At 48.0% G+C, this 26007-nt stretch overlaps 11 protein-coding genes across 11 annotated transcripts; 6 read left to right on the top strand and 5 right to left on the bottom strand.

Annotated features, from left to right (window-relative positions):
- Nucleotides 1–163: 163 nt before the first annotated feature.
- J7337_001801 (uncharacterized protein) lies at nt 164–1721 on the top strand (the record flags this gene model as incomplete). The annotated part of the gene is made up of 4 exons (XM_044819534.1): nt 164–220; nt 266–730; nt 779–931; nt 978–1721. 4 exons carry the CDS (start codon nt 164–166, stop codon nt 1719–1721), a joined length of 1419 nt encoding a protein of 472 aa, XP_044687236.1.
- A 3203-nt stretch (nt 1722–4924) lies between these two features.
- Nucleotides 4925–6421, top strand: J7337_001802 (uncharacterized protein; the record flags this gene model as incomplete). Its single annotated transcript, XM_044819535.1, has 2 exons — nt 4925–5715; nt 5764–6421. The coding sequence occupies 2 exons, from the start codon at nt 4925–4927 to the stop codon at nt 6419–6421; spliced, it is 1449 nt and encodes a 482-aa protein (XP_044687237.1).
- Nucleotides 6422–6790: 369 nt separating this feature from the next.
- On the bottom strand, nt 6791–8220 carry J7337_001803 (uncharacterized protein; the record flags this gene model as incomplete). Its single annotated transcript, XM_044819536.1, is given in 2 exon segments — nt 6791–7324; nt 7336–8220. 2 exon segments carry the CDS (start codon nt 8218–8220, stop codon nt 6791–6793), a joined length of 1419 nt encoding a protein of 472 aa, XP_044687238.1.
- Nucleotides 8221–9910: 1690 nt separating this feature from the next.
- Nucleotides 9911–10540, bottom strand: J7337_001804 (uncharacterized protein; the record flags this gene model as incomplete). The annotated part of the gene is made up of 2 exons (XM_044819537.1): nt 9911–9976; nt 10037–10540. 2 exons carry the CDS (start codon nt 10538–10540, stop codon nt 9911–9913), a joined length of 570 nt encoding a protein of 189 aa, XP_044687239.1.
- Nucleotides 10541–11893: 1353 nt separating this feature from the next.
- On the bottom strand, nt 11894–14119 carry J7337_001805 (uncharacterized protein; the record flags this gene model as incomplete). Its single annotated transcript, XM_044819538.1, has 11 exons — nt 11894–12256; nt 12308–12464; nt 12510–12547; nt 12596–12673; nt 12723–12764; nt 12822–12828; nt 12880–13129; nt 13180–13300; nt 13345–13440; nt 13491–13858; nt 13909–14119. 11 exons carry the CDS (start codon nt 14117–14119, stop codon nt 11894–11896), a joined length of 1731 nt encoding a protein of 576 aa, XP_044687240.1.
- Nucleotides 14120–14833: 714 nt separating this feature from the next.
- On the top strand, nt 14834–15694 carry J7337_001806 (uncharacterized protein; the record flags this gene model as incomplete). The annotated part of the gene is made up of 1 exon (XM_044819539.1): nt 14834–15694. The coding sequence occupies one exon, from the start codon at nt 14834–14836 to the stop codon at nt 15692–15694; it is 861 nt and encodes a 286-aa protein (XP_044687241.1).
- Nucleotides 15695–17984: 2290 nt separating this feature from the next.
- Nucleotides 17985–18707, bottom strand: J7337_001807 (uncharacterized protein; the record flags this gene model as incomplete). The annotated part of the gene is made up of 1 exon (XM_044819540.1): nt 17985–18707. The coding sequence occupies one exon, from the start codon at nt 18705–18707 to the stop codon at nt 17985–17987; it is 723 nt and encodes a 240-aa protein (XP_044687242.1).
- A 1299-nt stretch (nt 18708–20006) lies between these two features.
- Nucleotides 20007–20838, top strand: J7337_001808 (uncharacterized protein; the record flags this gene model as incomplete). Its single annotated transcript, XM_044819541.1, has 2 exons — nt 20007–20125; nt 20181–20838. The coding sequence occupies 2 exons, from the start codon at nt 20007–20009 to the stop codon at nt 20836–20838; spliced, it is 777 nt and encodes a 258-aa protein (XP_044687243.1).
- Nucleotides 20839–20972: 134 nt separating this feature from the next.
- On the bottom strand, nt 20973–22537 carry J7337_001809 (uncharacterized protein; the record flags this gene model as incomplete). Its single annotated transcript, XM_044819542.1, has 2 exons — nt 20973–22356; nt 22407–22537. 2 exons carry the CDS (start codon nt 22535–22537, stop codon nt 20973–20975), a joined length of 1515 nt encoding a protein of 504 aa, XP_044687244.1.
- Nucleotides 22538–23027: 490 nt separating this feature from the next.
- Nucleotides 23028–23901, top strand: J7337_001810 (uncharacterized protein; the record flags this gene model as incomplete). Its single annotated transcript, XM_044819543.1, has 2 exons — nt 23028–23800; nt 23856–23901. 2 exons carry the CDS (start codon nt 23028–23030, stop codon nt 23899–23901), a joined length of 819 nt encoding a protein of 272 aa, XP_044687245.1.
- Nucleotides 23902–24349: 448 nt separating this feature from the next.
- Nucleotides 24350–24854, top strand: J7337_001811 (uncharacterized protein; the record flags this gene model as incomplete). The annotated part of the gene is made up of 2 exons (XM_044819544.1): nt 24350–24792; nt 24839–24854. 2 exons carry the CDS (start codon nt 24350–24352, stop codon nt 24852–24854), a joined length of 459 nt encoding a protein of 152 aa, XP_044687246.1.
- Nucleotides 24855–26007: the final 1153 nt, after the last annotated feature.

Consider the following 26007-nt stretch of genomic DNA (forward strand, 5'->3'; position numbering starts at 1 on the left):
ACTACGTAGAAGCTGGAAGACATCATTGTCATGCCGTACAAACCATTATTAAGCCGCGCGTCTTAGACAATTTAGCTGCTTGGCGAGAGTAAGCGGGGATAATTAAGGTACCTACCTACCTACACAAAGCATCAAACTTGTTCATTTGAGGTAAAACCCTGCGATGGCCGGCGTTCCCAAAGCTCTAGGCTGCGACGCCTGCCGGAAACAAAAGAAAAAGGTACGTCATTCCAACAAATGCATCTGACAATGCTGATGAAATCAGTGCGATCAGGCTAAACCATCTTGTGCACGCTGCACACGCCTGAAACTCAAATGCACAGGCATCGGCGTAAAGCGCTTCGTCTTCAAGTCCAAAAACACACAAGCAGCCAAGAAACACAGCAAAGCAGTAGCTGCACCATCTTCGGCGCTGAGTAATGAAAAGACGCTAGTAGCGGGTAACCTGGTGCATATTCTTGAGTTCGACAACCCAGGCTATGACATCTCAACGTACGGATGGTTCGTCAACGACTTGCCGCGTCACGTTGGGTCGAGTAAACCGCTCGATGCGGCTATTGCGGCGTTTGTGACGGGTTTTGCGCCGTTGAAGGATAGGAGTGCTTCAAATGTTGATGCGTTGGACAAGTATGTTTTTGCGTTGAGGGCTTTGAGGGAGGCGATGCAGGATCCTGGGAAGGCGTTTTCGGCGGATAATATGTGTTCAATTTACTTGATTTCGATCTGTCAAGTGAGTACCCTGATCTTATGTTTCAGACAAAGTCTGACTTGTTCATAGGAATGGCTTGGGAATGGTGGTACTGGTATTGGCGTTGGGAGTGTCAACTCGAAGCACCACGAAGTTCTCGCATATTTGCTTCAGAACGCTGTCACAAAGTCCCAATTTAACTCCTCCGACAAACCCTTCATGAATACCATCTTCTCCATAGTGGTCAGTCTCTCCCCTCATTCCCCCTTCATATCCTCACACCCACCAGGTCCTCGAGAGTTTCACAAACCCCAACATCCAACTCGGTCCCTGGTTCTGGCAAGCTCTCTCCGCCCTCAGCGATGCCGCACGGCCTCTCAAATCAGGTGACGGAACATCCTTCGCAAGCCTCAACATCGGAACGATGGGTGAAATATCCTGCTTCATTCGCGATCCAGATCGATACCTCTACCAGATCCAGTGCACATACGCTCTTATTCAGACGGAGCACCCTAGACTTGTCAAAGCAGCTGAAGAAGCAGTCGCCAAAGCAAAAGTATCGGGCTCAACGTCTCTTCAGAGAAGAATGGGGATACGTTTCCATGCCGCGATCGCTGCAATGCTGACGATGGCTACCATTCTGAATCGTATTCTCCGGTCTTATGATGGGGACCCTATTCTTTTGGCAGATGCGAAGCGCTATGTTGATGAGAGTATTGCGCTGGGCCGGGCTGCTAGTTACAATCGGCCGATTGCTGCCTCTGCTGTGGCTTCGCCTCTCGCGCTGTCATTAGCTGCGCTGGATGATTACAGGCGCGAGGAAGTCAAAGATTTGCTCGTGGAGTATCAGAGCGACTTCCCAGGTCTGGATTACTTTTCTGATGTCAAGATGGTCAGAAGAGGATTTGAAGATATTGATAAGAATAATCAGAGGAAAGTGAGGTGGCTATTATCAAGTGAAGAAGAGTTTGATAGTAGTTCGGGTGACAATGACATGATTACCGAGATAGGACCGGGGTGTACAATATTGTAACGAACATAGAATGACGAGACAAAGCAGAATCTTCCAGTACCTCTGCTGTTCGTACTTCCAGCTGAAGCTCCCTTGAAACCTCAACCGTATCAGACCTCACGCTTGCTGCTCAATATCCTTCAAAAACGCAACAATCGCCTCAACCATCTGCCCCAATCCCGGATTCTCAAGCGGATAATGTCCTGCCCCCCCAACATAGCAGTCTTGATCTCAACCTTATCAATATCCCTCAAGAACGCTTCCGAAACCCAAAGCGGCGTCCACCTATCCTCAGCCGGCTGCGTCAACAAAATCGGACACGTATCAAAATCTTTCGGTTCCTTGGCAGGTTTATACGCCGTAAACGACGATAAGAAGCTCATCGATACCCAAGCGTTCGCAGAGCTGTTATCGCGCATACAAGCTGCCAACGCTTGAGGATTGTTGACGAGCGTTGACATTCGGCCGGTGATGTACATTGGCATTGACATCCATCCTAGACCAAGAGCGTGCATTACCCTCCCCATCGGTGCACCAACACGACTCATAAAGAGATTCCGACACGCAGCATCAGCGACACGCTGAATCCTCATATCCATAAAACACATCCCCACGATGCCCCTAACACGCTCATTCATCCCCGCAACATGAAAAGTCAAGCCACCCCCAGCACTTAGTCCATAAAGTGCAATAGGCCCTTCATCATTCTCATACTCGTAATCAACGAACTCACTCGCGATATTGACCCACTCCTCATAATCCCAGACATGTCCCTTTTTCGGAACCGTGCAGCCGTAGCCTGGCATGTCGATTGCGACGAGTTCGAAACCTGCTTTGTGGAGGGGTACGCCGAGAAGCATTGACATCATGCGGCCGTTTGTGCCCATGCCGTGATGCATTATTAGTCTGACGCGGGCGGAGGGGTTGCGCCATCTGTCGAGGTGGAGAGCATGGCCGCGGTGATGCCATACTTCTTCGGTGGGGGAGTGTGAGGATGTGAAGTGTAGACGGTCTGGGAGGAAGGCTTGGATGTCTCTCCATTCTTGTTGTTTAGCGTAAGTTGGAAGTTCAGACATTTTGATATGAGTGAACGAGAATGTGTCTGAGCCTGGGCTTAGGTGCTAAAAATAAGGGATCCTAAACCAACCCTAAATCTACCTAGGTATTCTTTCTATTTAGGATAGAGCTCATAAGTGTTATCGCCTTCGTGTGCTGCTCAGAACCTTTTTATAGTGTGAGATTCGCTGACGTGAGAAATCGACGGAGTCGGGAAGATATTCGCGCTTGGCTAAGACGAGTGGCAGCCGCTTTCCAAGACACCCAATGACAGTCAACAGGAATGCCTGAAGGAACATATATTGTATAAGCTTAGTAGATGTCGAGACTAACAATTCTTCTTGATGTAACACATTCTTCATTATGCTTGTGATGACTCTTTATATTCCACTGCGGGGAAGCTCTTCTCATTATAGACTCGTCATAGTAAGCACCATATTTGATGCGACACGTAACAGCAGCAACCTTTAGCTGTAGAGGCTCAATTTCATTGAACTTGGGACTGTTGTGTTGTCGCACTCGAATGTTGGAGGCTCTAAATTGGCATGTGGCTTAGGCTGAGATCTAAGAGATTGATTGTACGAATTGATCAACTGGAGATGAAAGGGTCAATATGAATGGCGGAACAAGACTCGATGCTCAAAATGATATCCTATGAGATGAAGTATAATGTCAATTGAGTTGATGCTTAGCCGCTTATCTGTATTGTGGTCAAGAGATTCAATCCTCATTGGCCTCACGATCAACGATGAAAACCTCCGAAACTGATAACCATTCGCGTATGCAAGAACGTTGCATCGTCAAGAATGCTGCAGCAGGGTGACATTTCCTTGCTGCAGTGTATGAAACGCCACAAGGATGAGAAATAAGGTTATCAGATCAACGAACTCAATCTCAAGTGTCGCAAACTACCCTGCAGGTATCCAATTCTGTTCGCACTCCAGCTTTGCCAACGTGCAACCTCCGTCAATGGAGCGTGTGTACAGTAATGGCAATTGGGAATTACATGATGATTAGTCACATTCCATGCTTTGCGCAAGAAACCATCTCTGACATCGCCAAGGTAACGTCGTACCATCTCGCCTCACAACGGACTTGACAAGCTTGGCACCAAAAGGGCGCCGACCACGGATATCGCTGTTTGCGGCTTACCTTCCTCCTCCAGCATAAACTCCAACGGTCTCGGACATTTAAATTACAGGAATAACCATAAACCCGCCTCACCTCAATCCACCAACCATACGCGTTACGCAAGGATCTTCACGCGGCCCGTAGGCATAGAACATTTTATAGAAGGAATTTTCTTTCTCCATCCTAGTTTTCATCATGTCACACAACTCCACCGTCAACCTCCGATCGGAACAATGTGGATTTCGCGTATGTAAATGCCCAGCTTTTTCGACTCCATTTTCTACGTAAAAGAAATACCAAAAACACGAGTAATGGGGTCCACTGTCAGATGTTGTTTCTGGCGTGAGCTGAGTTTGAATCAAGGCTGACATAGCCTTAAAAAAAGAACCTGCAAGAATTTCAAACTTTAAGGGCCTCGGTAGAAGAGGCAATAAAGCGAAATAAATGCCGTACGGAGTCAGGGCCGGATACTCGGACATACGTAATGCTCCACCGGCTGCAAAATTGAAATGTCGACGGAGGCAAAGGTCCCACTATTCCGGTGCTCCATCCGGCGGATCTGCCGGGGTGACCGAGGACCAATCGGCAGGGAGGTATCTACAAGACCTCAGCATCTTTGAGATTACCTACCTTCAATCCCTCATCAAGGGACCTTCCTATCTTGTGTTACAGACGAGCTCATCACGTAATGAACTGAACAGCTTCACTTCCCCCACGGGGTCTCTACGACAAGCTATGCTCTTGAGTCTTGTAATGCTACAGCTGCAATTGGGCCTCGTAGCACGTTTTCCCCATCGAACCACCAAAAATGTACATCATAGCTCCCGCCACAACCTCCGATCGGAGGTCATTCGGCCTGGGGTATAACATAAAAGGGTGATAATATGGAGAACTACGGGCCGCTAATAACGTCAAGTCTGCCCACGAACCTTCCATTGACTTTTCCTTTTCACCTTCTACCTCCTTTCCCAATTCACTCTCCCCCTTCAACCTCACAATTGGAAGCCAGTTGCTACGCAGGACCGTAGCACTTCACAATGGGCATCATGAAGTTCTCAAAAAAGCCCGTCGAGCCTTCACCACTGACATCCCAACCGCCCGAGTCCAGCGCCTCAGACACAGAACCACCAAAAGATGAAGCTGATTTCCAATCTGTCCCCGCTGGCACCGAAGAAAAGGGCAATATCTTTGATCAAGGAGGGAAGAATTACAGAACCCTTGGACGATGGGATACCGTCCTTGTCCTCTTCACAAACCAACTTGGTCTCGGAATCTTATCCCTCCCCTCAACGATAAAAACCCTGGGAATCGTCCCCGGCATAATCGCCATCCTCGGCATCGGCGCACTATCATGGTATGCAGCCTACGAACTCCTCCAATTCTACCGCAAGCACCCCAATGTCGTCAGCATCGTCGAAATGACCCGCATCGTCGGCGGCCCATGGTTTGAGTCCTTCGCCGGCTTCGTCATGATGATCCAAGTTGTCTTTATCGTCGCTTCAGCTACGGTCACGCTGTCCGTTGCGCTGAATACGCTTAGTAGTCATGCGACGTGTACTGTTATCTGGATTCTTGTGGCGTGTATCGCGTGTTATATTTTGTCGATACCGCGAACGATGAAGTTTGTTTCGAAGGCGGGAATTCCTAATGCTGTTAGTGTCGTGGCGGCTTGTTTGATCGTTTTGATCAGCTTGGCTGTCTCGGGACCTGCGACTGCGCCGGAGGGGTGGCATAAGGAGATCAAGGTTGTTGGAAACCCTACGTTTCGCGATGGCCTTAATGCGTGCTTGAGAGTCGTTTTCTCGTACGCTGGCACATTCACATTCCCGTAAGTTCAATCCTCTAATGTCGATTCGACCAAACTAACAGTTGACAGCTCATATATGGCCGAAATGCGCGACCCAGCGAAGGACTTCCGTTTCGCCCTCGCTGTTCTCGAGATCGTCAGCACCCTCTTCTACATCGCCATGGCCGTTGCCCTGTACTGTCTCGCCGGCGATCTCACCACATCCCCCGTCCTCTCCGCCGCCTCCTCCATTCCCGCCAAAGTCGCTTATGGAATCATCCTCCCAGCCGTCGTAGCAACAGCCCTGTCAATCGGCCACACAGGCTGCAAATACGTCTACGTAACCGCGATGCGCCAAATGCGCGCAACCCACCAAGTCACAGACAACAGCGTCAAGTCTTGGGTCACATGGATCTTGTCTGTGACTGGATTTTGGGTTCTGATCTTTGTCATATCAAATGTCATTCCTATCTTTGACTCGATCCTGTCGATTACGGCCGCGACGACGATTCCGTGGTTTACGTATGGCTTTGCGGCGATTTTCTGGCTGCATCTAAACAAAGGTCTTTATTTCTCAACCTGGCAGAAGGGACTGCTTACAGTTGGAAATGTTGTCATGATTGGGCTTACGCTTTTCATGAATGCGGGAGGATTATGGGCGGCTATCACTGAGCTGCTGGATCTGTTTGCCAACAACAAGGATGGTATTGGAGGAGTTTTCTCATGTGGAGATAATTCCATATTCTGATTTAAGATAGAGGGTAAATTGACTTTTCATTGTTCATCTTATCTCCGATATAGTCGTGATATCTCATCTCATCCATTTTGATAGCTAGATTGTAGTACATAACTACCAGATTGCCAGCCTTACTCAACATGAAGGTATTTATTCTCGATGAAATCCACTTTTTGCGTAACCACGGTTCTCTTCGATCATGTCCGCTACCGCCGCCGACCGTCACATATTCTCGCTATGTCCCCAAGACCAAGAAAATCCCATGCGCCCGGTAACAATCTCCCCCACTGTTGCTGCATCACGACATAAACTCTCATTCATTTCAGCTGTTCATTGATCTTCAAAAGAAAGATTTTGTTTTGTGAAGCTTCCATGAACCGTTCACTCAGGTCTGTTCCTGGGATCTTCCAGTGCGCGCTCTACCATCCTCTCCATAGCCGCATCATCGATATTGCGACTTTCGTTCTCCAATGGCATGCCATGATAACCAGGTAACCCATCGTCACCAGTGCGAACTCGAACTTTTCCCAGTACACCAAGCTCCTCAAGCCAAGCCATGCGCCGATCGAGAAGTCGGGACCAGGCGTCATTCATGTTTGGATAGACGTATGCTTCAATCGGAAGATCTGTCAGTGGTGTATACGATTGAAACTCGTGTGTCCAGATGGTGCCAGACTTCAAGCTGTCTCCGAACAGCAATATGAAGCCGGCCTCGGTGGCGCCGAAAAACTTGGTGAAGTCCAGTTCGTCTGGGGCGTCTGGGAGAAAGGTGATTCGAGAAATGAGCTCTGGCATGCCGATTTCGATCATTTCGCGGTCCGTGGTAAGATATGATGGTGAGCCGAGAACTCGAAGATCAGGCATGCCAACCATGGCTTGGCGAGTCTCATTTAGACGGAATTTGAAAGGTATGTCCTGGGACATACCATCTTGCTGCCACTTATCATGAAGGGATAGAGATCAGCGCGTTCTGTCACAGAAATTCTAGGGTCCATTGCCTTAGCGTTCCGTACGCATTGCTGGACTCGCTGAGAGTCGATCGCATTTTCCTTGACGTAGAAGGCTTCCTTGTTATTGAATGGTTGGAGAATGTCGTTCCAGTATAAAAGGTGAATCAACCTGAACGGATGAATGAAGCTGAGACACTGAAGATGTTCATGAATCTTCAGCCAGTTCTCAAAGTAGACGATGAATACTGCTAGAGAAACAGAGGGGAGTGGCTCTGCGATCTCTTGTTCAAGCATGCTGTTCGAGTGTTCTTCAATGTCGCACCAGAGTTGGACAGCGAATAGCATCGCCGTGGCATTGAATTTGTCGTACGAATGAGCCTCCGCGAACATGGAAAGATCGTGATAGAGACGTTTCGGGTACCGCATATTGGACATATAAGGCGCTTTGTAAACAAAGCCTTGAGGTCGCTCAAAACAGATACTCCCAGCACGAGGAAGTACGTCTTGAAGATGAAGGTTCTCAGGTTCGTAAGGCTGGTCAGGAATAACACATCGTTTGAGGTCCGACTTCTTGTAGTTCGGTACTTGGGTAGTGGTTGCTGGCTGGATGCGAGCAAGGGTGACAGGAGCCCGCCGATGGTAGAGCGACCGAGCGGACTGGTAGGCCAGATCCTTTGCGACTTCGGCAGTCAGATCTCCACCATGGAAAGCCCTGCCCCAGTCTTTCCCGAGCAAAAGTAGCTTGAGCGCTCGAATGTTTCCAGGGACTGTGAGAGAATGATGGAGAATAACCTCCTCTCCCTTCAGAAAGCCTTCCGTGGTTGCCTCAAATTGTAGGCCAGTCTGATGGTCATCGGTCATATCCTCACTGATATAAAAGGTTTCGAGATTGATGCTCAAGCACAGGCTCCAGTGTGTACGCCGAATAGCCGATAAATAAACGCCTTGGAGCTCCGTAGTCGTAGGATTCCTCACAGTAGTGCACATGCATTGACTGCTCTACAGAATCTCCGGGGCAGAAGTTGTCCTTATCCTAAAGAAGTGTTCCGCGGTTGAACACCTTGGTAAATTTCCATTCGCCTTTAGGTCGCTGGTTGCTGTAAAAGTAGCCGCCACCGTCAAGCCTTCCGACCGTCTTTGCGACAATATCGCCCTCCCCACTGGTGAGGGTCGTATTCTTTTCTTCGGTGAGGACGCGCGCACACATCCAGGGGGATGAAGCTTGAGGCATGATAGCAATGCCAGAGATGGGCGAAGTTAGTTAGTGCAAAGACATGAGCGGGATAAGCACCCCTTTACCTTCATCAGCTCGCCCAGGTATTGGCAGTTTGGGAGAAAATAGCCAGGACCCTCGAGAACATTGCAACCTTTGTCGAACCACAATTCAATCGTGAGGCCCTTGTACCTGCAATCATCACTATCCTCACGCTGTTCAAGAGCGAATTATGACAATTTAATCTTTACGAACAGCTGGGGCAAGAAAAACTCAGACCCTAAATTCTTTTCGATTTAGAGGATATTTAATAAACCAGCCTAAAGTTTCCTAAACCTCTTCAAATCTTAGGCCTAAGACCCTAAGCCTCGTCTAAGCCGTCGGTGGTCATATGAGCTCCCGCCACATGCCACAAGTGCAAATAACGCATCTGGATCACCAAACCAGCGCTGGAGCTGTGGTGTTCGGCTTCGCTCAGGGCAATCTCAGACCGCTTGGCCATGAAGTGAAAACAGTTCTTGATGCGTGACTTGAAGATCGTAATCATGGCGAAAATAGCGAGTAGGATGCCCGAGCCAGGAAATGGTGGTTTGACAGACTTGGCGATATTACTGAAGATCCCAGATATCTTATCCTAAACTGCCAGGATTTCAATAAGCATTTACTTAATGCGATGGAAAGTCTCTAGCAACTCCATCATTATCGCGTCCATGTTGCCACGTTCATCGGTGCTGGAGTTAATGCTGCGCGTCTAGGGAGAGTAAGTCATAGAGTCGAGAGCAGGACATGTGAATAGAGTGGCATGATGCTCGCCATAGCTTGAGGGGGTAGTTGTTGTCGAAAGCGCAGTGTGACTGAGATCTTGGGTGACAGAGCGGGCATCAATTGACGGCAAGGATAGCAGCCAAGATAAGGCTAATAGTAGAGTACTTTATCTTGATTGCAGTGCCAGCAATGAGTGACGTTAGTAAACGCGAAGAGGGGAGAATGGGAAACAGACTCGCGTCTCGGGTTCTCTAAGCGGACTTTCCAATCAACATCATTCTCCCAGTAGCCCAATTACTGCTGTACGGTTTATGTCTAAGTTGTGAGCTAGATCTGTTGTTTGCAGTTGAGACTCGTGGCTAAGAGCTTATTTCAGCAGACAGAACTTGGTTCATGATTTCATCAGAGGTCTATTTATGCAGGGCTGTCATGTTACTTGAGCTCATCATGAGCTTCTTCAGTAATATTGTATGACCTTATGTCTAGGCTAATACATCTCTAATCCGGGCTTCATGAGTATCTTTTGATCTTCTCCTGAGCGTTTCAAATGTCATAAATCTTCCTGTTGATCACTTAAACACAAGTGAGATCAGCGGTCTCCTGGTCAAATGTGCATCGATCAGTATGCGTAAAGGAGAGCTAGGTATATCGTTAGCCAAAGTGCTTGTTAAATCGAAGGATAACCAAATCATGACTTACGTTGATGAGACCACCATCTCCCTCAGTAAAGAACTGGTTGGGTGCAGCAATGTACATGCACTCGTAATCAGTGTTGAGGATTCCAAGTCTAAACTCAACGGACGACTGTCCATCAATGTTGGCAGGATCAGCAACAGAGAACGCTTTGTTATAACAAGCAGCGGCTTGGAAACGCTCAGGGTCGGGGTTGTTCGCCATCATGGTCTCGGTGGTTTGAACGGTGAATGCTTCGCGGCCAGCGTCGAAGTTGGAAATGTCACCGATGAAAGCGGCGGCAGCGCTGACGGCCTCGTTGACGATAGCAGTAGCTGCTGCAGTACCAGCCGCAGTCAGAATAGCAATCGTGACCGGCTCACGCTTGCTTAGAACGCTGCCAGGGCTCTTGACTGTGTCTCGGGTTTGGAGAGTAGTGGTGTGAAGGCCGTTCTCAGCTGGGATGGCTGCGCCGTTGACGATGGCGGAGCATCCAGCGACGGTAGCGACGACTTTAGTGAAGGAAGGCATTTTGAAAGTTACAAGTGGTAGGTAGGTAAGTCACGGACTTGATGAAAATTGGAAACTTGGAGCAAAGAGCTTAGAAGAAGAGATGAAACTGCGCAGCAGGTTATGATGAAGAGAACCGAGTTGATGAGTTGAGTTGATTGAAAAATGATAACTCGGGACTCCTCAATACTTTATAGTCATTTTATCTGTTCTTGTCTCTGTATTTTTGGATGCTATCCCCATTTCCTCGTCTCGTGCATGCGGTACAGCTGTCGGCATGACCGAGCTATGAGACAGGTGACTAACAACTCCACCGTCTTGAACCGTGTGTTTTATAAGCTTAAACTTTATTTCGGCAACCCTTGTGAACTAGATGTTAGCTTTCGACTAAGCGATTTCCTATATGGCACGTCTCATTCGTTTGACCCCAACTCCGCAGGCTCACGGGGTCAATAGGGCTGTCAAATCTCAAACGTGCTATCAACAGGGTATCCGAGTCATGAGCCTCACGGGTAAATAATGGATCGGCAAAGCCCCGTGTTAGTCAAGCTGAGCCAATCATGTGCCATCAACCAGGGGTTACTCCTTCGGCATCAAATGCTCCCAGGATCCTCAAGACCAGGGTAAGCCGAAACCAAGATCAAACAGCCTGGAATTGGTCTGTCAGTTCATCCCAACTAGCCAGCATAGCATTGTTCCAAGAGATCTAGAATGGTCTTCGTCTACCAACACTCTCAAAAGAGGCAACAATTCGTATATCGCACGCACTGACCACAGGTCTCGTCCCGCTACCGAGTCCGGGAAGGGCAGATTCCGAAAACGCTAGAGCAAGTCCAGGGTAATGATAGTCCCTTTGTGATGGTTCCTGTGCTTGCCAAGACAGCTAATTGCTGCAAATAGTATATGAATGTGACAGTTTGGTGAGAGCGGTTAACTCCAAGGGAGCTCCTCGTTTTATGTTTGAAAATATTAGATAATACTATCAGGTGATATCCAATTATAGGCTCCTCCCCTTCAAAGGGCTTCCTTGAGTGCGTTCCAATCTCCTTCAAACTTTTAGCGCACTTCTTTTGTAGTTGCTCAAGACTACTGTAGATAATTCGGCTCGCAGGGACCCTCTCACGTATTTAGCTTGTAAGAGATTGGAAAAGATTGGTGATCCCAGATAAAGCCTAGGTAGCTTATAGCGACTCTATTGAGTAGAAAATAAGAATAACCGGGCATCATCCAGATGGACATTCTGTAAAACCTGATGAACATCAGGACTCTCACACGCTCTTCTAGGTCACAACATCCAACACGCAGCAGTACCATTTGTGACGAGTCAAGTATGCAATGCTTCTAACAAAGTCTAATCCGCAACAGCATAAATTGCTATTCATAGGTTGCAAAAACCGAACCAACCTCCTTACCATCGTATTCAAGCCAAAACTTCATCGCAGCCTCTCTTGTCGAAATTACCAGTTCAAACTTTACTTGCAGCCATTCTCTCCCATCAATACCAACACGCTCTGTAAACAGAGATTTATCCACCGCGCGTAGATCGCTCGTCAAAGTGCAGTTAGTCCTGACATCGCCTGTAGGATGCTGCGGCGCCAGTACTACCTCTGACATCGAAAGCTTGTCCTGGAACACGAGATCATTGTCAGAGTGATCTTTTGGAATATGCCGGTGGAGGGAGCGCCGGATATCTTGATCGCGTTTGACGTCTTGTCCCTTGAGGATATACCACCACATCTGGAGGTACAATTAGCAGGTACTTCTTCGTAAATTCTGGAGTTTGCGTACTTTGTCTGTCCGAAGTGTTCCATCCACTGGATCAACAAACGTTGGTCGCCCCTTGTCGGTTATGGGTTCGTAGGTACTGCGTACAATTACACCATAGTGTCGGGTAGCTTTCGTAGATACGACATTTGTGTACGATAAGCGGCTGAGCGCTGCGCCTCTGTAAATGGTCAGAAAAGGTCAAAAACCAACTGTAAAGACTCACTTCGCAATAGCTGCCCAGGCATCGTCAGGCTGAATGACCTGAAAGTGTCAGTTCTTGGAACTCATCGATCCTTCACAGCGTCTTACTTGAATGTCTGGGTTCGCTTTCTCTATACGAGCTTTCAAGTATTGACTAGCGCCAAAGCCACCAACAAGGAAGATACCCTTAAGATAATAAGTCAGCATGGAACTGTAAGACTTGCCCAACTCTGACCTTCAGAGGCTTGCCAGGACGTTTGAGCCTCGCCCCTTGAACCTGTTCATTCACCAAGCGAATTATGTCTGCAATCAATGGCTCAAATATGTCACGTACCGCCTCACTATGGTGCGTTAGTCAGATTGTTCACAGTTGACCCTAACTAAAGACCTACCCAGACATGTACCAAGTATCTCTGAGAAGGCGTTCTTCATCATCGTCTTCAAGATACGCACCGGGGAAATTCACGATGTATTCGTCCTCCAAATCACCGTTGAAAGCGGTCTTGATGCTCTGGTCGAACTGGCGTTCGGCTAGTGGCCAAGCATCGTGATTCTTGAGACGAAACCACTCTTCGTCTCCGATCAAGTTCTGCACTGCTTCGGCAAAGCGCCGATTAAGGCCCAGAGATCCTGACATACTGCCTGTAGCTCGTTAGAAGTTATAGAGAGTTTCGAAATGTGTATCCAATTACCTATGCCAGGAACCACTTCTGCTAGGTCAAGGGATGGCTTTGTTGAGATGACTTCATACGAGATCAAGTCGACAGTGCCACCTCCCGCATCGCAAACAACAAAGCAATCCCCCTCCTTCCTCTGTTAGCCTAAGGTGATGTCTTCAACTATTCTTGAACACTTACAGCCAATGCCCGCTCTTGGCTCATGAAGGTGTAGAGTGCTGCTGCCTCTGGCTCCTTGATGACAGCCACCGGAAAAATGCCAGCTTTCTGCGCCGCCTAAAATCTGTCAGCGTCGTGAGCTCTGCCGATTAGTCTATTTCTCATACCTGCATGGTGCTTTCTTTGGCCATGTCCGACCACAAAGCTGGCACACTGAGAACGAAGTCCTTCTGGCAAAGGTCAAGATAACCTTGAGGTATTCTAGTTGCGATTTTCTCCAGGGCGTGACTGTACATAGCACCCATGAAGTCTGCTGCTACGTCAACAAAATCCTTCGGAAGTTTCTTCATCTCACTCTTGAAGTTGCTGGACGGAAGATAAGCAGGCCTGGTTTGCTTAGGGTCAAGTAGAAGTTTTACGCCTCGAACATGATCATCACGCCAGTTGACTTGACCACCCCACTTGAACTTTGTATTGTCGTCTGGGTCATACATGATTGCAGTGGGCACTTTAGGCTGCGTGCGCCCTTCGAGTCCTACTGCAAGTCAGTCTAGCTTCTTAAAGTGAAATGTGATTCCCACGTACCTAGCCAGTCGACTACTGGTACGACATCGGGCATTCCTGGCGAGTTACAAAAGTAGTATGCCACGCCTGAATAGGTTGTCCCGAAGTCAAGGGCAATGATAACCCTGTCTTTTGTGTCAAGCGTTGCAGTGGCTGAGCTGCTAGTGACATCTTGGACGGCGAAAGAATCGTTCACGGAAGCTCTGGTAGGCCGAGCGAACCTGAACGCCATAGCGAAATATTTTTTGCAAGATATAAGCAATAGATGTTCTGTTTGTCATCTTGTAGGATAGTTGGAAGGGCCACTCGGTTTGATATAGGACAAAGCGACGGCACGCAATCTATTGCAGGAGTAAGAATGGCGAAATCTAAAATAGCTAGCTACGGCTGAGTGTTTGGCCATTATCGGATGTGAAACCTTTTGGAGGGCTGCGTAGGCTGGATATTGCTGAGTTGTCTGGTGTTGGTAAGCACCATTGCTTCCTCTAACCAATACCTATAGCTCGCAATACTCCAAGATGGCCAACAGCATCTGGCCTGAATTTTAATTTATCCACTTCCAACATTTTATGTAAAGGTGTGCCTCGCATGGCATTGAAACAGCCTCATCCTGTCGTGTGGCCCGCATAAGCGCTCAACACTGACAGTCGGCCAAGAATCGGCCACACCTGACACATTCTACGACACCACCTTTATCTACACCATCCTCACTACGTTAGACCGCCTTGTGTTCCTTGACAAGTAGCCAATGTCTGGTTTATCTTGTAGACCGAACCAAGGGAGTCCGCCTAGTACTCGCTGTCTCTTTAGCAGGTATCCATATCACCAGCGATTTGTAACTATTCTCTTCTTACCGGAGCAATTTGTTTGCATTCCTAAAATGGCTATCATATCATCCATTCGACAAGAACTCAGGAGATATCGGTCCCAAGTCCATTTCCAAAGCATGGGGGGCCATAAATCACGCACCAACGTGGAGACTTTCGACGACCCCAAAGACAATGAGATGGAATGGGAAATGACACATAGACCTAATCCCACATCTCAAGCTGTCGATCAGCTGCGTCTGGAGCTACGAACTGAATTGGATCGAGGCCTCGATTCAGTCATCAACAGAATCGATGCCGGACACCAAAAGTTCTTGCAGACCACGACAGATTATATAGAGCAAACCATCCGAAGAACAATCGAGGGATATATGGTTAATAGCCAAGATGACCTCCAGTCACTTCCTTCACATCGCACATCTCCTGAGCCCTCAAATTCTCAGCTGTTGCTGGAGTCGGCGGAGGCAGACTACAAGACGCAAATTGAAGACCTCACAGCAACGCTAGAGAAAACAAAGGCAGAGTTAAAGAAAATCAAATCTCAATTGAAGGCATCGGAGTCAAGAGCGGACCAACTACGAAGCATCATTGTACCTCGTAACGAGGAGCCCATACTGGATAGCGAGATACAAAGAATATTCTCTGAAGTTCGGGCATTAACCCAATGGGTCGCTGAAAGGCTTTTTTCTAACACGGGCAAATATGGACAGCCCACAACACCTGATAGTACCGCCTTCTTCGAAGATATTCATGGCATTCGTCCAGAACGTCGTCAGGATGCCGTTCATGCGCATCTATCTACACTGATTAGACGACTGTTCTTCCCCACCAGCGTCAGTGAGTTCGACATCGGTGGAAAGTATGCGGAACTTCAGGAATTAGTCGCAGTAACTGAGCGAAAAATGAGGGGTGCCATTACAGCAAATCACCCTCAAGGTACAGAATCCCTCTGGAGAGCCAAAACCTTCCTTGACCACTAACAATCCAACCCTCAGGAGCCGCTAGTGGTGAAATGGTCAACTGGACTCGCGCCACTTTCAAATGCCTCTACCTTCTCGTTGATAGATCTAATGAGACAGAGTCATATGCAGTATTTCTTGAACAGTTCTTCAAGCCAGTTGAGACAGATGACATCAGGTCCCAGAAAATCGGCAGAAAAAAGCTAAAGACCCTTTGCGAAAAGGCGAACGAGCTTGGGATCCTCCTACGACGCTCCGAGAACATCTTTCAGATTTTCACAGTCACGAACGGCATTGCTTTCTCAATTTGTGAGAGGGGGGTTGAGGAACTAAGATGTAATGGAAGCAGAGATGTTAGGGGAGTGAAGGTTGTTGACTGTTGCTTATTTGGCGGGTTGAAGAAGATGCCAAAAGAACACCCAAGCAACGTGATTTATCTGGAGCGAGCGCAGGTTTCAACGAGGATTGTAGCAGCGAAGCATTGATTACCTGATGAAGGGAGTTGTAGGAGAAATAGCCTTTTTGCCTGGTTTCTCCGTGATTCTATAGATTACATGCAATAAATGCCACTCTGGGTATTGCGAGCAAGACTAGGTGTTTGACTATAAGGAACACAGATCAAAATCAGTTTAACATGCTACACTGCTTGCCAGTCTATCTACTTGTTTATACCATACACAACACATGAGTCGAAGGTCTAACGGTTAAACAGGATTGACTATCGATAACCCCTAATGTTAATAACGTTTGGTGGAATAGAAGGCACGTTTCGTGACTTGATAGTTGACCAATTGTTGGGAAGCTGTCTTGGGCCGATAAATGGGCTATGCGACTTTGGCCAACATTCTGAGACTGCTCATATTTAAATGAACTCATTACCGGCTCGATAGATCAAAGTTTGACGGCTGCATTAGCTTTCAGCTGTGGCAGGATGTGCTGCGATATGTTGGCCGCGGCCCGTTTCAAATTGGACCAACAAATACCTCATTTTGGTCAACCTGCGGTCACAAGGCATATTTATACGACCCAGAGGATTATTGAGTTTAGCTGACCTATTGATAAATGATTTCTCAATGGCTAACATTTATCTATCCTTAAGATAGGCCTTAAATCGGCGCAGGGAACTTAGGCCCTCCGACTAGGCCTCTTACGCAACTCTGCAAGGTTGATTTTAAGCGCCGACCCAGATTGACCTCTTGCTGTCTTGTTGTTTCGTAACTACCTTGATATGGCAATTCCTGTGTGTAGATGATAGGTCTTCCGGTTTCGTTAGCATGCGACAAGTTTGCTGAAGTGGGAGAGTCTGACCGCACACTCAATTCTTCCGCATACAACGCGTAGGTATGCACACTTATCTCGACTGTTGTTGGTCTGCTGACACTGGCACATTGCTTCCCGTCCTTTCTTTAGATGGCACCCCCAAAAAGCGGTTCAATGGACTTTTCTGGTTCCTTTCATGGTTTTCTGCACTGGCCGGAGGACCGGGAGGAAGGAATGGCACAGTCTGAAGGAGGGCAAGAATGCTCTCAATTAAAGTCATAGTCGTTCTGACTGTCTTTTGCTGGTGTAGTGGTTGGGTTTTGATTCAGAGCGGGTGGCTGAACCTGTTTATCAAGTATGTGGATTAATCCGTGGGCAGCACTAATTTACATTTTCAGTGAGCATCCACGTGAGGACTCAGTGACGTCAGCTCAGGTTGTTGGTCCGTATGGTGTACCTCTTGACATTGTGTTCATTGGTCTGATGAGGGTCTTGAGGGGCACAGTCTGGTCTAGACCGTTTCCATCAGGCCACAACGCATAACAAGTAGAGTTGAGTTTCCAGGCAGGTCAAAGGAAGACGTGGCAGCGTCAGAAGGGCGGCTTTCCGTGTCAAGGGCTGCCAATACCGTCTTCCAAGTGCCAAAGGAGCATATTGCACCAATGTAGACGGCATCTGCAGCGATGGGCTTGTCACGCAGTCCAATTTCCATGTCACTGGCCCGCTTGGCTTGACGTGAAAGATACCTTGATGAACTGTATTCGGGACAGTGGTCAAATTCCGGTGGCAATATCGCTATTCAAGAACCGTAAGATAGTACATATGAGGGAATAGTGCAATCTTGTTATCTCTACCATAGGTTTGATGGCAAAGAAGCAAAAGGGAACGCGACGTATGCATGGTTGGGTCAGACCCCTATTTGGCAACTTCCTGTTAAGTGTTCATGCTCTGATATTCACAACTTTATACTTTCCCAATCTTTGTCTTTTATTAGCGGTATATAACAGACTCTGTCCAAGCAATCACACTTTCATTCGCTTGAGACCCAACATTAGTCGAAAACATTCCCCATTCCCCAGTTCTCATTATGCTCCATATGAACATTCAAATGGCCCCATCCTTCTTCCCCTTGAAGGATCATCTTGATATCGGCGATGACCTCATTCCAGCCCGTCTCGTCCGAATCATCGTCTACCGAGATGTATATTGTAGCAGGATTGGCTTTGAGATCTGGAAGCACCCCGTATCGGAGAAGAGCAATGGTGTTCCAGTTTCCTTTGGTCGCTTGAAAGGACTCAAGGCATTTACGGACCTTGGGACGGACAGAGTCCCAGGATGCACTAAGATGCGGATTGTTGACGCAAGTGTAGTAAATCGTCTTAGTAAGTTCCGGGGCAATGATTTCGACGTGGATAGCACCGTCACGGATCGACGATGCCCTTGTCAGCTCAGTCAAGCTCGTGACCATTTCTTTCAAGGCTGCCTCCCAGATAGGTGTCTTTTCGAAAGACCAGGGCGAAACGACCAGGACTGTCGGTATCTGACCTCGCATCTGGAAGTGGGTCATGCCGTCCATGCCTTTCAGGAGTCCATGCTTTCCGGCGATTGTATTGGCCCGTTGAAGGATGGCTTGGGACATCGTTTTCATAGAGGCAGGTAGGCTTGTAACTGACATCTCTAGAGGCTGTGTACGAAGGACTGGCCATGCGACTCGCTTCCAACCGGTAATGACACGCGGTTCAGTGCTGGTTGAGGTAGTAATTGTGGACGCCATCGTAGAAACCTTCGAAGATTGGACAACTGGTCTTGTGAGAAGTGATCGATTAGAAATGGCGATGTTTGAGAAGCAAGGTGAAAAGCGCAGCAATGGTTGCGACGTAGGTATTTTTATACTTATGGTGCAGCAACAGCGGTTAGCAAATTTGTGATACTTCAGGAGTCTGAACTTTAAGTAGAGCTGCTTACACGGCGTTGAGTCACGGACGAATGGGTACCCTCATGAGTCGTCGGCTACCACCACCTCCGCCGCCGCCGCTCCCACTATCACAGCCATAGCTGTCGCATCACCTAAAAGAAGTGAGTAACGCGGTGACATAAGGTTTGGTGGAAGGAGGGTTTGGAAGAAGTCCAAAGTCGTGAAAGAAAGTCAAAGAGCACATTGCACTACCGATAGAGATTTACTCAATCTACGCGGAGCAAGGAATCTTCTGGCTTTGAGCGAAGCACGTGTATTAGTCCTACTACAGTTTAGAAATGTAGATCAAAGTTATCTCTGTCTCTTTTCCATTAGCTATGGATGACGGCGGCCTATAAGCTTAAGCTTTAGGCTGCAAACACAGATAATGAATGACAATACGATTCCCCCCCCCCCCCCCTGATATAAGCTCTTACCTAGAAGCTTTCACAATAGCTAATGAATCTTATTGCAAGCCCTAGGGCATTTTGTTTTCCTTTTGCAAAGAATCCCAAATCTTTCTACCGCTTTGGCAACCCAAAGCAACTCGCCACTCTTCTCAGCGCCGCCACCCTGATGCTTTGGAAGCGCCACCCGGTATGACGATCGATACCACCCCATTTCTCCGTCTTCCGCGCGGTGAGCGTCAACTTGTAGTGCATCAAGTTTAGTCACTTTGACAATCATCGCCAACTAGATCGTGGGGTAGACGATCTCCCCCACACAGACTTCAATAAGGAACGGAGAATCGTGGGGTATCATCCGTTCGGTATTTTTTTTTACTCGCATTCCTGCCTTAGCGGGTTTCATATCGATGTATCCGCGTATAGAAAAGTACAACCCTTCCATAGCAATGGTCAATTAAGTACTCGAATGACAGAAGCTACTTCCGCATATCCAATTTAGGACATCTACAAGGATACCACCTATGCCGAGTTGCCGAGCTCGGCACATGAAGAGGTTGCTTCGGATGCTAATTTTCCACCTCTCTCCAGCTTTGTAGAGTAGGAAAACTGCGGCCCTTGCCTCGTTGAAAGAAGCTTAAGATAAGAATACGACGATGTTCTCAACAATTGAATGGTTGACTTCCCTTTCAACTTCCCTTTAGTCCTCTACAGTATGCGCTTTTCAACCATCCTTGGCTCTGTATTGCTTGCAGCGCCTATTCAGGCAGCTAAGCTATTGATTTGTTCTGATAGCACCACAGCCAACTATGCCACTGGAAATGCCCTCCAAGGGTGAGTAATCCATTCAAGCAAAGAAACATTTGTCTTTATTCATTCATCCTAATAGATGGGGCTATTACATCCAGAATTACACAACCCTCACTGTCTCGAACCTTGCCAAGAACGGCCGCTCGACTAGATCCTTTATCAATGAGGGTCTATGGAGCGACCTATTGTCAAAGACATCTTCAGGAGATTTCGTGGTTATTGAGATGGGCCACAACGACGACGGTGATCCCACTACATCTGACCGCGCTACCCTCCCAGGAACCGGCGAAGAAATCGTCACCGTCACCACGACTACAGGCAACAAAGAAGTCGTCCACACGTTCGGCTGGTATCTGCGCAAGATGATCGCCGACGCCAAGGCCAAGGGAGCAACACCTGTTATCTCCGGCATGGTGAACCGCAATTACTGGACTGGCAACACGCTGCAATCAAAGTGGCCTTTTGCAGACTACGCTGAGGCTGTGGCTAAGGCAGCTGGAGTTGAGTACATCAACCATACAAAGTACTCTGTGGCGTTGTTCCAGGCGATGGGACCTACTAAGGCGAAGACCTATTACCCTAATGATAACACGCATACTAACTGGGATGGTGCGAAGCTGAACACACAGACTTTTGTCCAGGCTGTTAAGTACAAATGTGGCGGGACTAGTGTGCTTAAGAAGTATCTGAATGCTGCTGGTAATGCTATCAAGAGCCCTGCTCAGCAGTCATGCTAGTTTGTTTGACGGGGGAAATAGGGCTGTCACAGGAGGATTTGGATTGAGCCTTGTCCAATGTATATGACTCGTATAATGTCAGGTAGCACATATGCTCGAAAGTACTGGGGGGAACATCAATGTCAACATATCTTCTACAACTGATTCCTCACCCTTCTGCTGTGGAGTCCTCCAGAGCCCTCTGTTTCTGTAGCATCCTCAAGCTCTCCTGACTTCTCCATTCTCCTGTTGTCATTCCAGTAGTAGAATATCATCCCCGCGACAAGCACAATACTAGCCGCGTAAAGACACAAGATCTTCAGGAATCCATTGCGATAATATGGCGCATCACTCTTCACAAAGATATTCTGTCCCGCTAATCCTCCTACGTTTGACCCCGCAACAGCCAGCGCAAGCCCGATGCACCGGACCTGCGGATCTTCAGTGTTGATACTAAACCACGCATCATTGAGACTCTGAGATACTGCCACTCCGGAGCCCAGAAGTGTCAGGATTGCGTACTTCATCCAAACATCGGAGCTCCCAACAACAGCGAATTGAACACCCGAGAAAACGAGCGAGTATACGCCACAAAGTAAGCATAGAGGTCCTCGAGATAAGGTCTTATCGCTGACCCAAGAGACGAGAATTGCCAATATGCAAACTCCGAAGTTACTAACGGCTGCTAGGAAGCTCGCAGTAGACGCCCCGAAACCGAGGTTCTTGATGATCGTAGGCGTGTAGAAAACCAACCCTCCTTTAGGCGTGATGGAGATGGCGTTGATGCCGAAATGACCCCACATTGGAAAGCTGGTCAAAAGAATGCGAAGCGCAGTCTTATGGCTGATGCCAGAGAGCTTCACCTCTTTGCGCGGATCATCAAGAATGACGCGCTTGGCCAGGATGTCCCTCTCTTCAGCTGTGAAAAGGTCGAACCACTTGACGCCCGCCAATGGAAGCGTGTTGGTCGTCGAACGAGGCATGATCAAGATGAAAAGGAAGCCAACAACCAATGTGAATAGACCGTCAATGATGAAAAGCCACTGCCATTTCTTCAACCCGCTCGTCTCCGGAATTCTGAAGATCAACCCCGCAAGAAGTCCACTCACACCCGCAGAGCAGTAATTCCCAACATACACCAACGTAGCCCGCATCGCCATCTCCTTCCGCGTATAAAACGAAGCAAGAATTGTTAGCGCAGCAGCTAAATATCCAGCCTCCCACATCCCCAGCAGGAATCGCGTAGCGTAGAATCCCGGTTTGTTGTGCACAGCTGCTTGCGCCGTTGCGATAGTTCCCCACGCCAGAATCTGGATGATGAGCCAAAGTGCTGGTCCGATTTTGGATAGGACCATGTTGAAGGGTATTTCGAAGATCACGACTGCTGCGAGCATTAATTGGTTTCCGGTATTGACGTTGTCGTTGTTTATGCCCAGATCGTCGGTGAAGCTTGTTGTCATTGCGTAGCCTACGTTTCCTCTGTCGAGTTGCAGGGCGAAGAGGCCGAGCATGAGCATGGGTAAGATGGTGAAGTCGATTCTGGTCAAATTGTTAGTTCTGTTGATGGTTTCGGGGGACGATTGACGTACTTTCTTCTCAGCTTGACTTCAGCCTTCTCAGTCCAGTCGCATATAGGTAGTTGACTTTGTGACTCCTCTACTCCTGTTTTCGTAATTGAGGTTTCCGCTTGGGACTCATGGTGGGACGCCATGGGAGCCATGTTGCAAGGCTCACAAGATAATCAAATAAAGTGTAAGATATCGGTTTTCTGGGGGAACATGCTGATTTATAACCAACCAAGTTAAGGTGGCTAGCTGAAAACCCCGCTCCACTGACGTGGTGAAGATCCATTAACCTGCCATGAAATTGAGATGGCTGTCGAGGATCTGCACAATTGCAGTAATAAATGCTCTGGATTGGGTTCAGTACGTTATCTGATCGCCGGCTTGCGGCCCGGGCTAACTACTGTAAGCCAGTTGATCCATCTTCGGTATAGTTGCTTCCAACAGCCAACCACAAACTCCAAAGACACTGGAGCATGGCGATCTTGTGGAACCCCGCTGGCTATGGATAATCACTCGAGAGGCCAAGATCCATTGTCTTTCTAACAGCTGCCCTGCTTGGGCGCTGCGAACCACGTGACGCCCAGAGCTTCCCCGCTTGTCTCCTTCGATTTCGCAATCTTCACCGTTTACCTAGCCACAGAAGACATGGCACCTCAGATCCCTACAATCGCGGAAATACGCGCATCCACCGAAATACTCAGCCCTCCTGGTGCGTCGGCTACTGTTGTTAAAGTCGGTGAAAACTTCGCAGTCAAGTTCGGCCATACCGTCTCTTCCGAAGAAGCTGAGGCCTTCCAATACATCTCATCCAACACCAAGGTTCCTGTACCGGAGTTCTATGGTATGTTGGTGGAGCCAGAGACCGGTATCAACTTCATCGTTATGGAGTATATCAACGCCAAGAGCCTAGGAGATCTCTGGCCAACCCTTGGAGTTCCCGACAGGTTACAAATTATCAGCCAACTTCGTGCTGCTTTACGGGAGTTGCGTAGCCTTGAACCGCCTTCTTATCTGGGTTCTCTCAATCGAAAACCCTTAAGTGATGGAGTCTTCTGGACGCCAGATCAGAACCCAGCCAAGTCAGGTCCTTTCGAGACTGAAGATGACCTCAATGAAGGGATGCTCCAACGGCTAGCGGAACACGAACCCCTGGCACATATCACACTCCTACGGACACTCATCACCGCGACTTTGCGAGATCATAAGGTGAAGTTCACGCATGGGGATCTGCAGCCTAAGAATATCCTTGTCAAAAGGACGGGACTGAATTATCCTCCTTATGAGATCAAAATTATAGACTGGGAAATTTCAGGTTGGTATCCGGAGTACTGGGAATTTTACAACGCTACGATCGCTGGTCGATTTCGGCCGGAATGGCTAGATCTGGTGCAGCATATGATGCAGGTCTACGTGCCAGAGTACCTAATGCTCCAGACAATCCGCAGCCTACTATTCTATTGATCACATTACTAGTCCGGCAGTTCGCTTCGGTGGACAGCAACAAGATAAACCTTCGTGAAGTGTAAGATCTCGAGGAATCTCTTAATTGAGCTTATAACCACCATCGCCTGCCTGTGCATGGTGCATTGCGGCCACTACCACCGCTCAGCAATCAGTCAATTGGCCATGTCTTCCCACCAAGTTGGCAATTCTAGTGACTTAACTCAGCCATTCGCCCATTTCTACCCCACACTGCAGTAATCAACATTCTTGCATGCAGGCCAGGTTATGTCAAGGTTCGGACTGGACCACGTATACAATTCGCAAGATTGCACTTCCAACACAGCCTGATTATGCAGTCATATCACACAGCCACCACAATGCTTTGGAGCCCGGCGTGGGCCAAATCTAAATCAGTCTTTTAAGTGAGCGTCGTTTGCCATTTCACCAAACTTCGAGACATCTCTTATTGTTACCCATAACTACCATCTTTGAAGTCTGAACCTGTGCACAGTCCTATTTCCACCATGGCCGAAGCTTTTGGCATCGCCGGCAGCGCTTTTGGGACAGTCTCCCTGGGAATCCAGCTATTCACTGACATATCCAAATATCTCGATAGCGTTGATGGCCGGGATGGAGATCTCGAGCGCGCAAAGAATTATGCGCAGGACTTTCATTCATCCTTAGTCGCACTGAGGACATGGGCCTCCATTACTGGATTTGGCGATACTAACCTCGAAAGAGCGATCAACCATGGCCAGGCCAATTGTGCGGGCGCCATCAAGAATTTGTCAGCGATGGTTGCAGAATTAAAAGGCCAGGACCCTTTCCCTAACAGTCGCGCTTCAAAAGCCAAGGCAATCTATGTCAAACTCAAATATCCATTCAAAAAGCAAAATCTGGAGAACTTGGAGAAGCAATTATTCGATACAATCAGCGTTCTGAAGTTCGCTTTGCTTATTTTGCAAGTGTAAGTGAACACTACTAGTTTAACTTGGGATAGATGCTGAGTCCAGCGATCAGAAGGACTAGCACCAGTACTCAAATATCTATCCAAGGTATAGAACAGACTGTGCTCAATATACTTAATCGACTTCCCGAGCCTGTTAGGGATGGAAATGTCGCCGAAACAGCTCCAGAGGCCGCCATATGCTTGCGAGACCCGACGTCTAATACGCCGGTGTCCGGACTTGGGGCAACAAGGTACCAAAATGGGACAATGTGGACGATTAATTCCTTCTGCGTCTGCCGCAAGAGCTATAAGCGGCGCGAACGGCGACAATGGGGTCCTTTCATCCTCGAAAACGAAATCAGCTTCGCAGACTATCATTCACCTGAATGCCCGCTTTCAACGCATGAACCCCTAAAGCAACAAAAAAAGGGCACATTGAGATTTCCTATCCCTTTTACCAGAAGTCGCTGGAGAACCGCCAGCCAATTTTCGCTATTCTTTACAGCAGGTACCGGTGGGATGGGTTTCGGTCAAAACCTCGCCTGGGTTCAAACAGTCGACAGCGACCAGTCTCCATCGTTCAAAATTTCAGAGCTAGCATTTATTCATCGAGACGACCTTAGCAAAGAAGACTGTGAAGTATTCTTACAGTCGTGTTACAGGCGACTCAAGTGGTGTTTTGCCAACAGAAGGGCGTCAATTACCGACGTGGACCAATTTGGCCGATCGATCGTCCATTATGGAACAGCAGGGATCATAGTATGTTGCTTATATATTTCCAACAAGACCTCGAATAACTTTCTTTCGACTAGTTACTCTGGGGAAAGCCCTGTTTTTCTGCCGAAGGTTTACAGTGGTTCTGTATGCTGTCGCCTTTCATTAATCCAACTACATATCTACAATCGAGAACAAAGTATGTCTTTATCAGATCAATAATCGCCTGTATTTGGTGCTATGAATATTGGAGAAGCAAGGTTACTAATCGAAAAATCCCTATAGCTCACCACTTCTTGCGCAAATTTGCGAAAATTGTGCAACTCCAAATTCCACAATGTGTGGCGAAGTAATCAGCTCTTTTCTGTCTAGGTATGGTGACTCTGCAGGCCAAGATTGCAAGTCTCCATTCCCCTGGGGCAGCGTTCGGGGACAGTTTGACTTGGTTAAAGCCTTCCCGCAAATATCCAATTGTGAGTAGTTTGCCCTGATATTCAGGGGTCTAATATTAATTCTTGA

Source organism: Fusarium musae, chromosome 1 (genome assembly GCF_019915245.1).
Source record: "Fusarium musae strain F31 chromosome 1, whole genome shotgun sequence".
NCBI lineage: Eukaryota > Fungi > Ascomycota > Sordariomycetes > Hypocreales > Nectriaceae > Fusarium > Fusarium musae.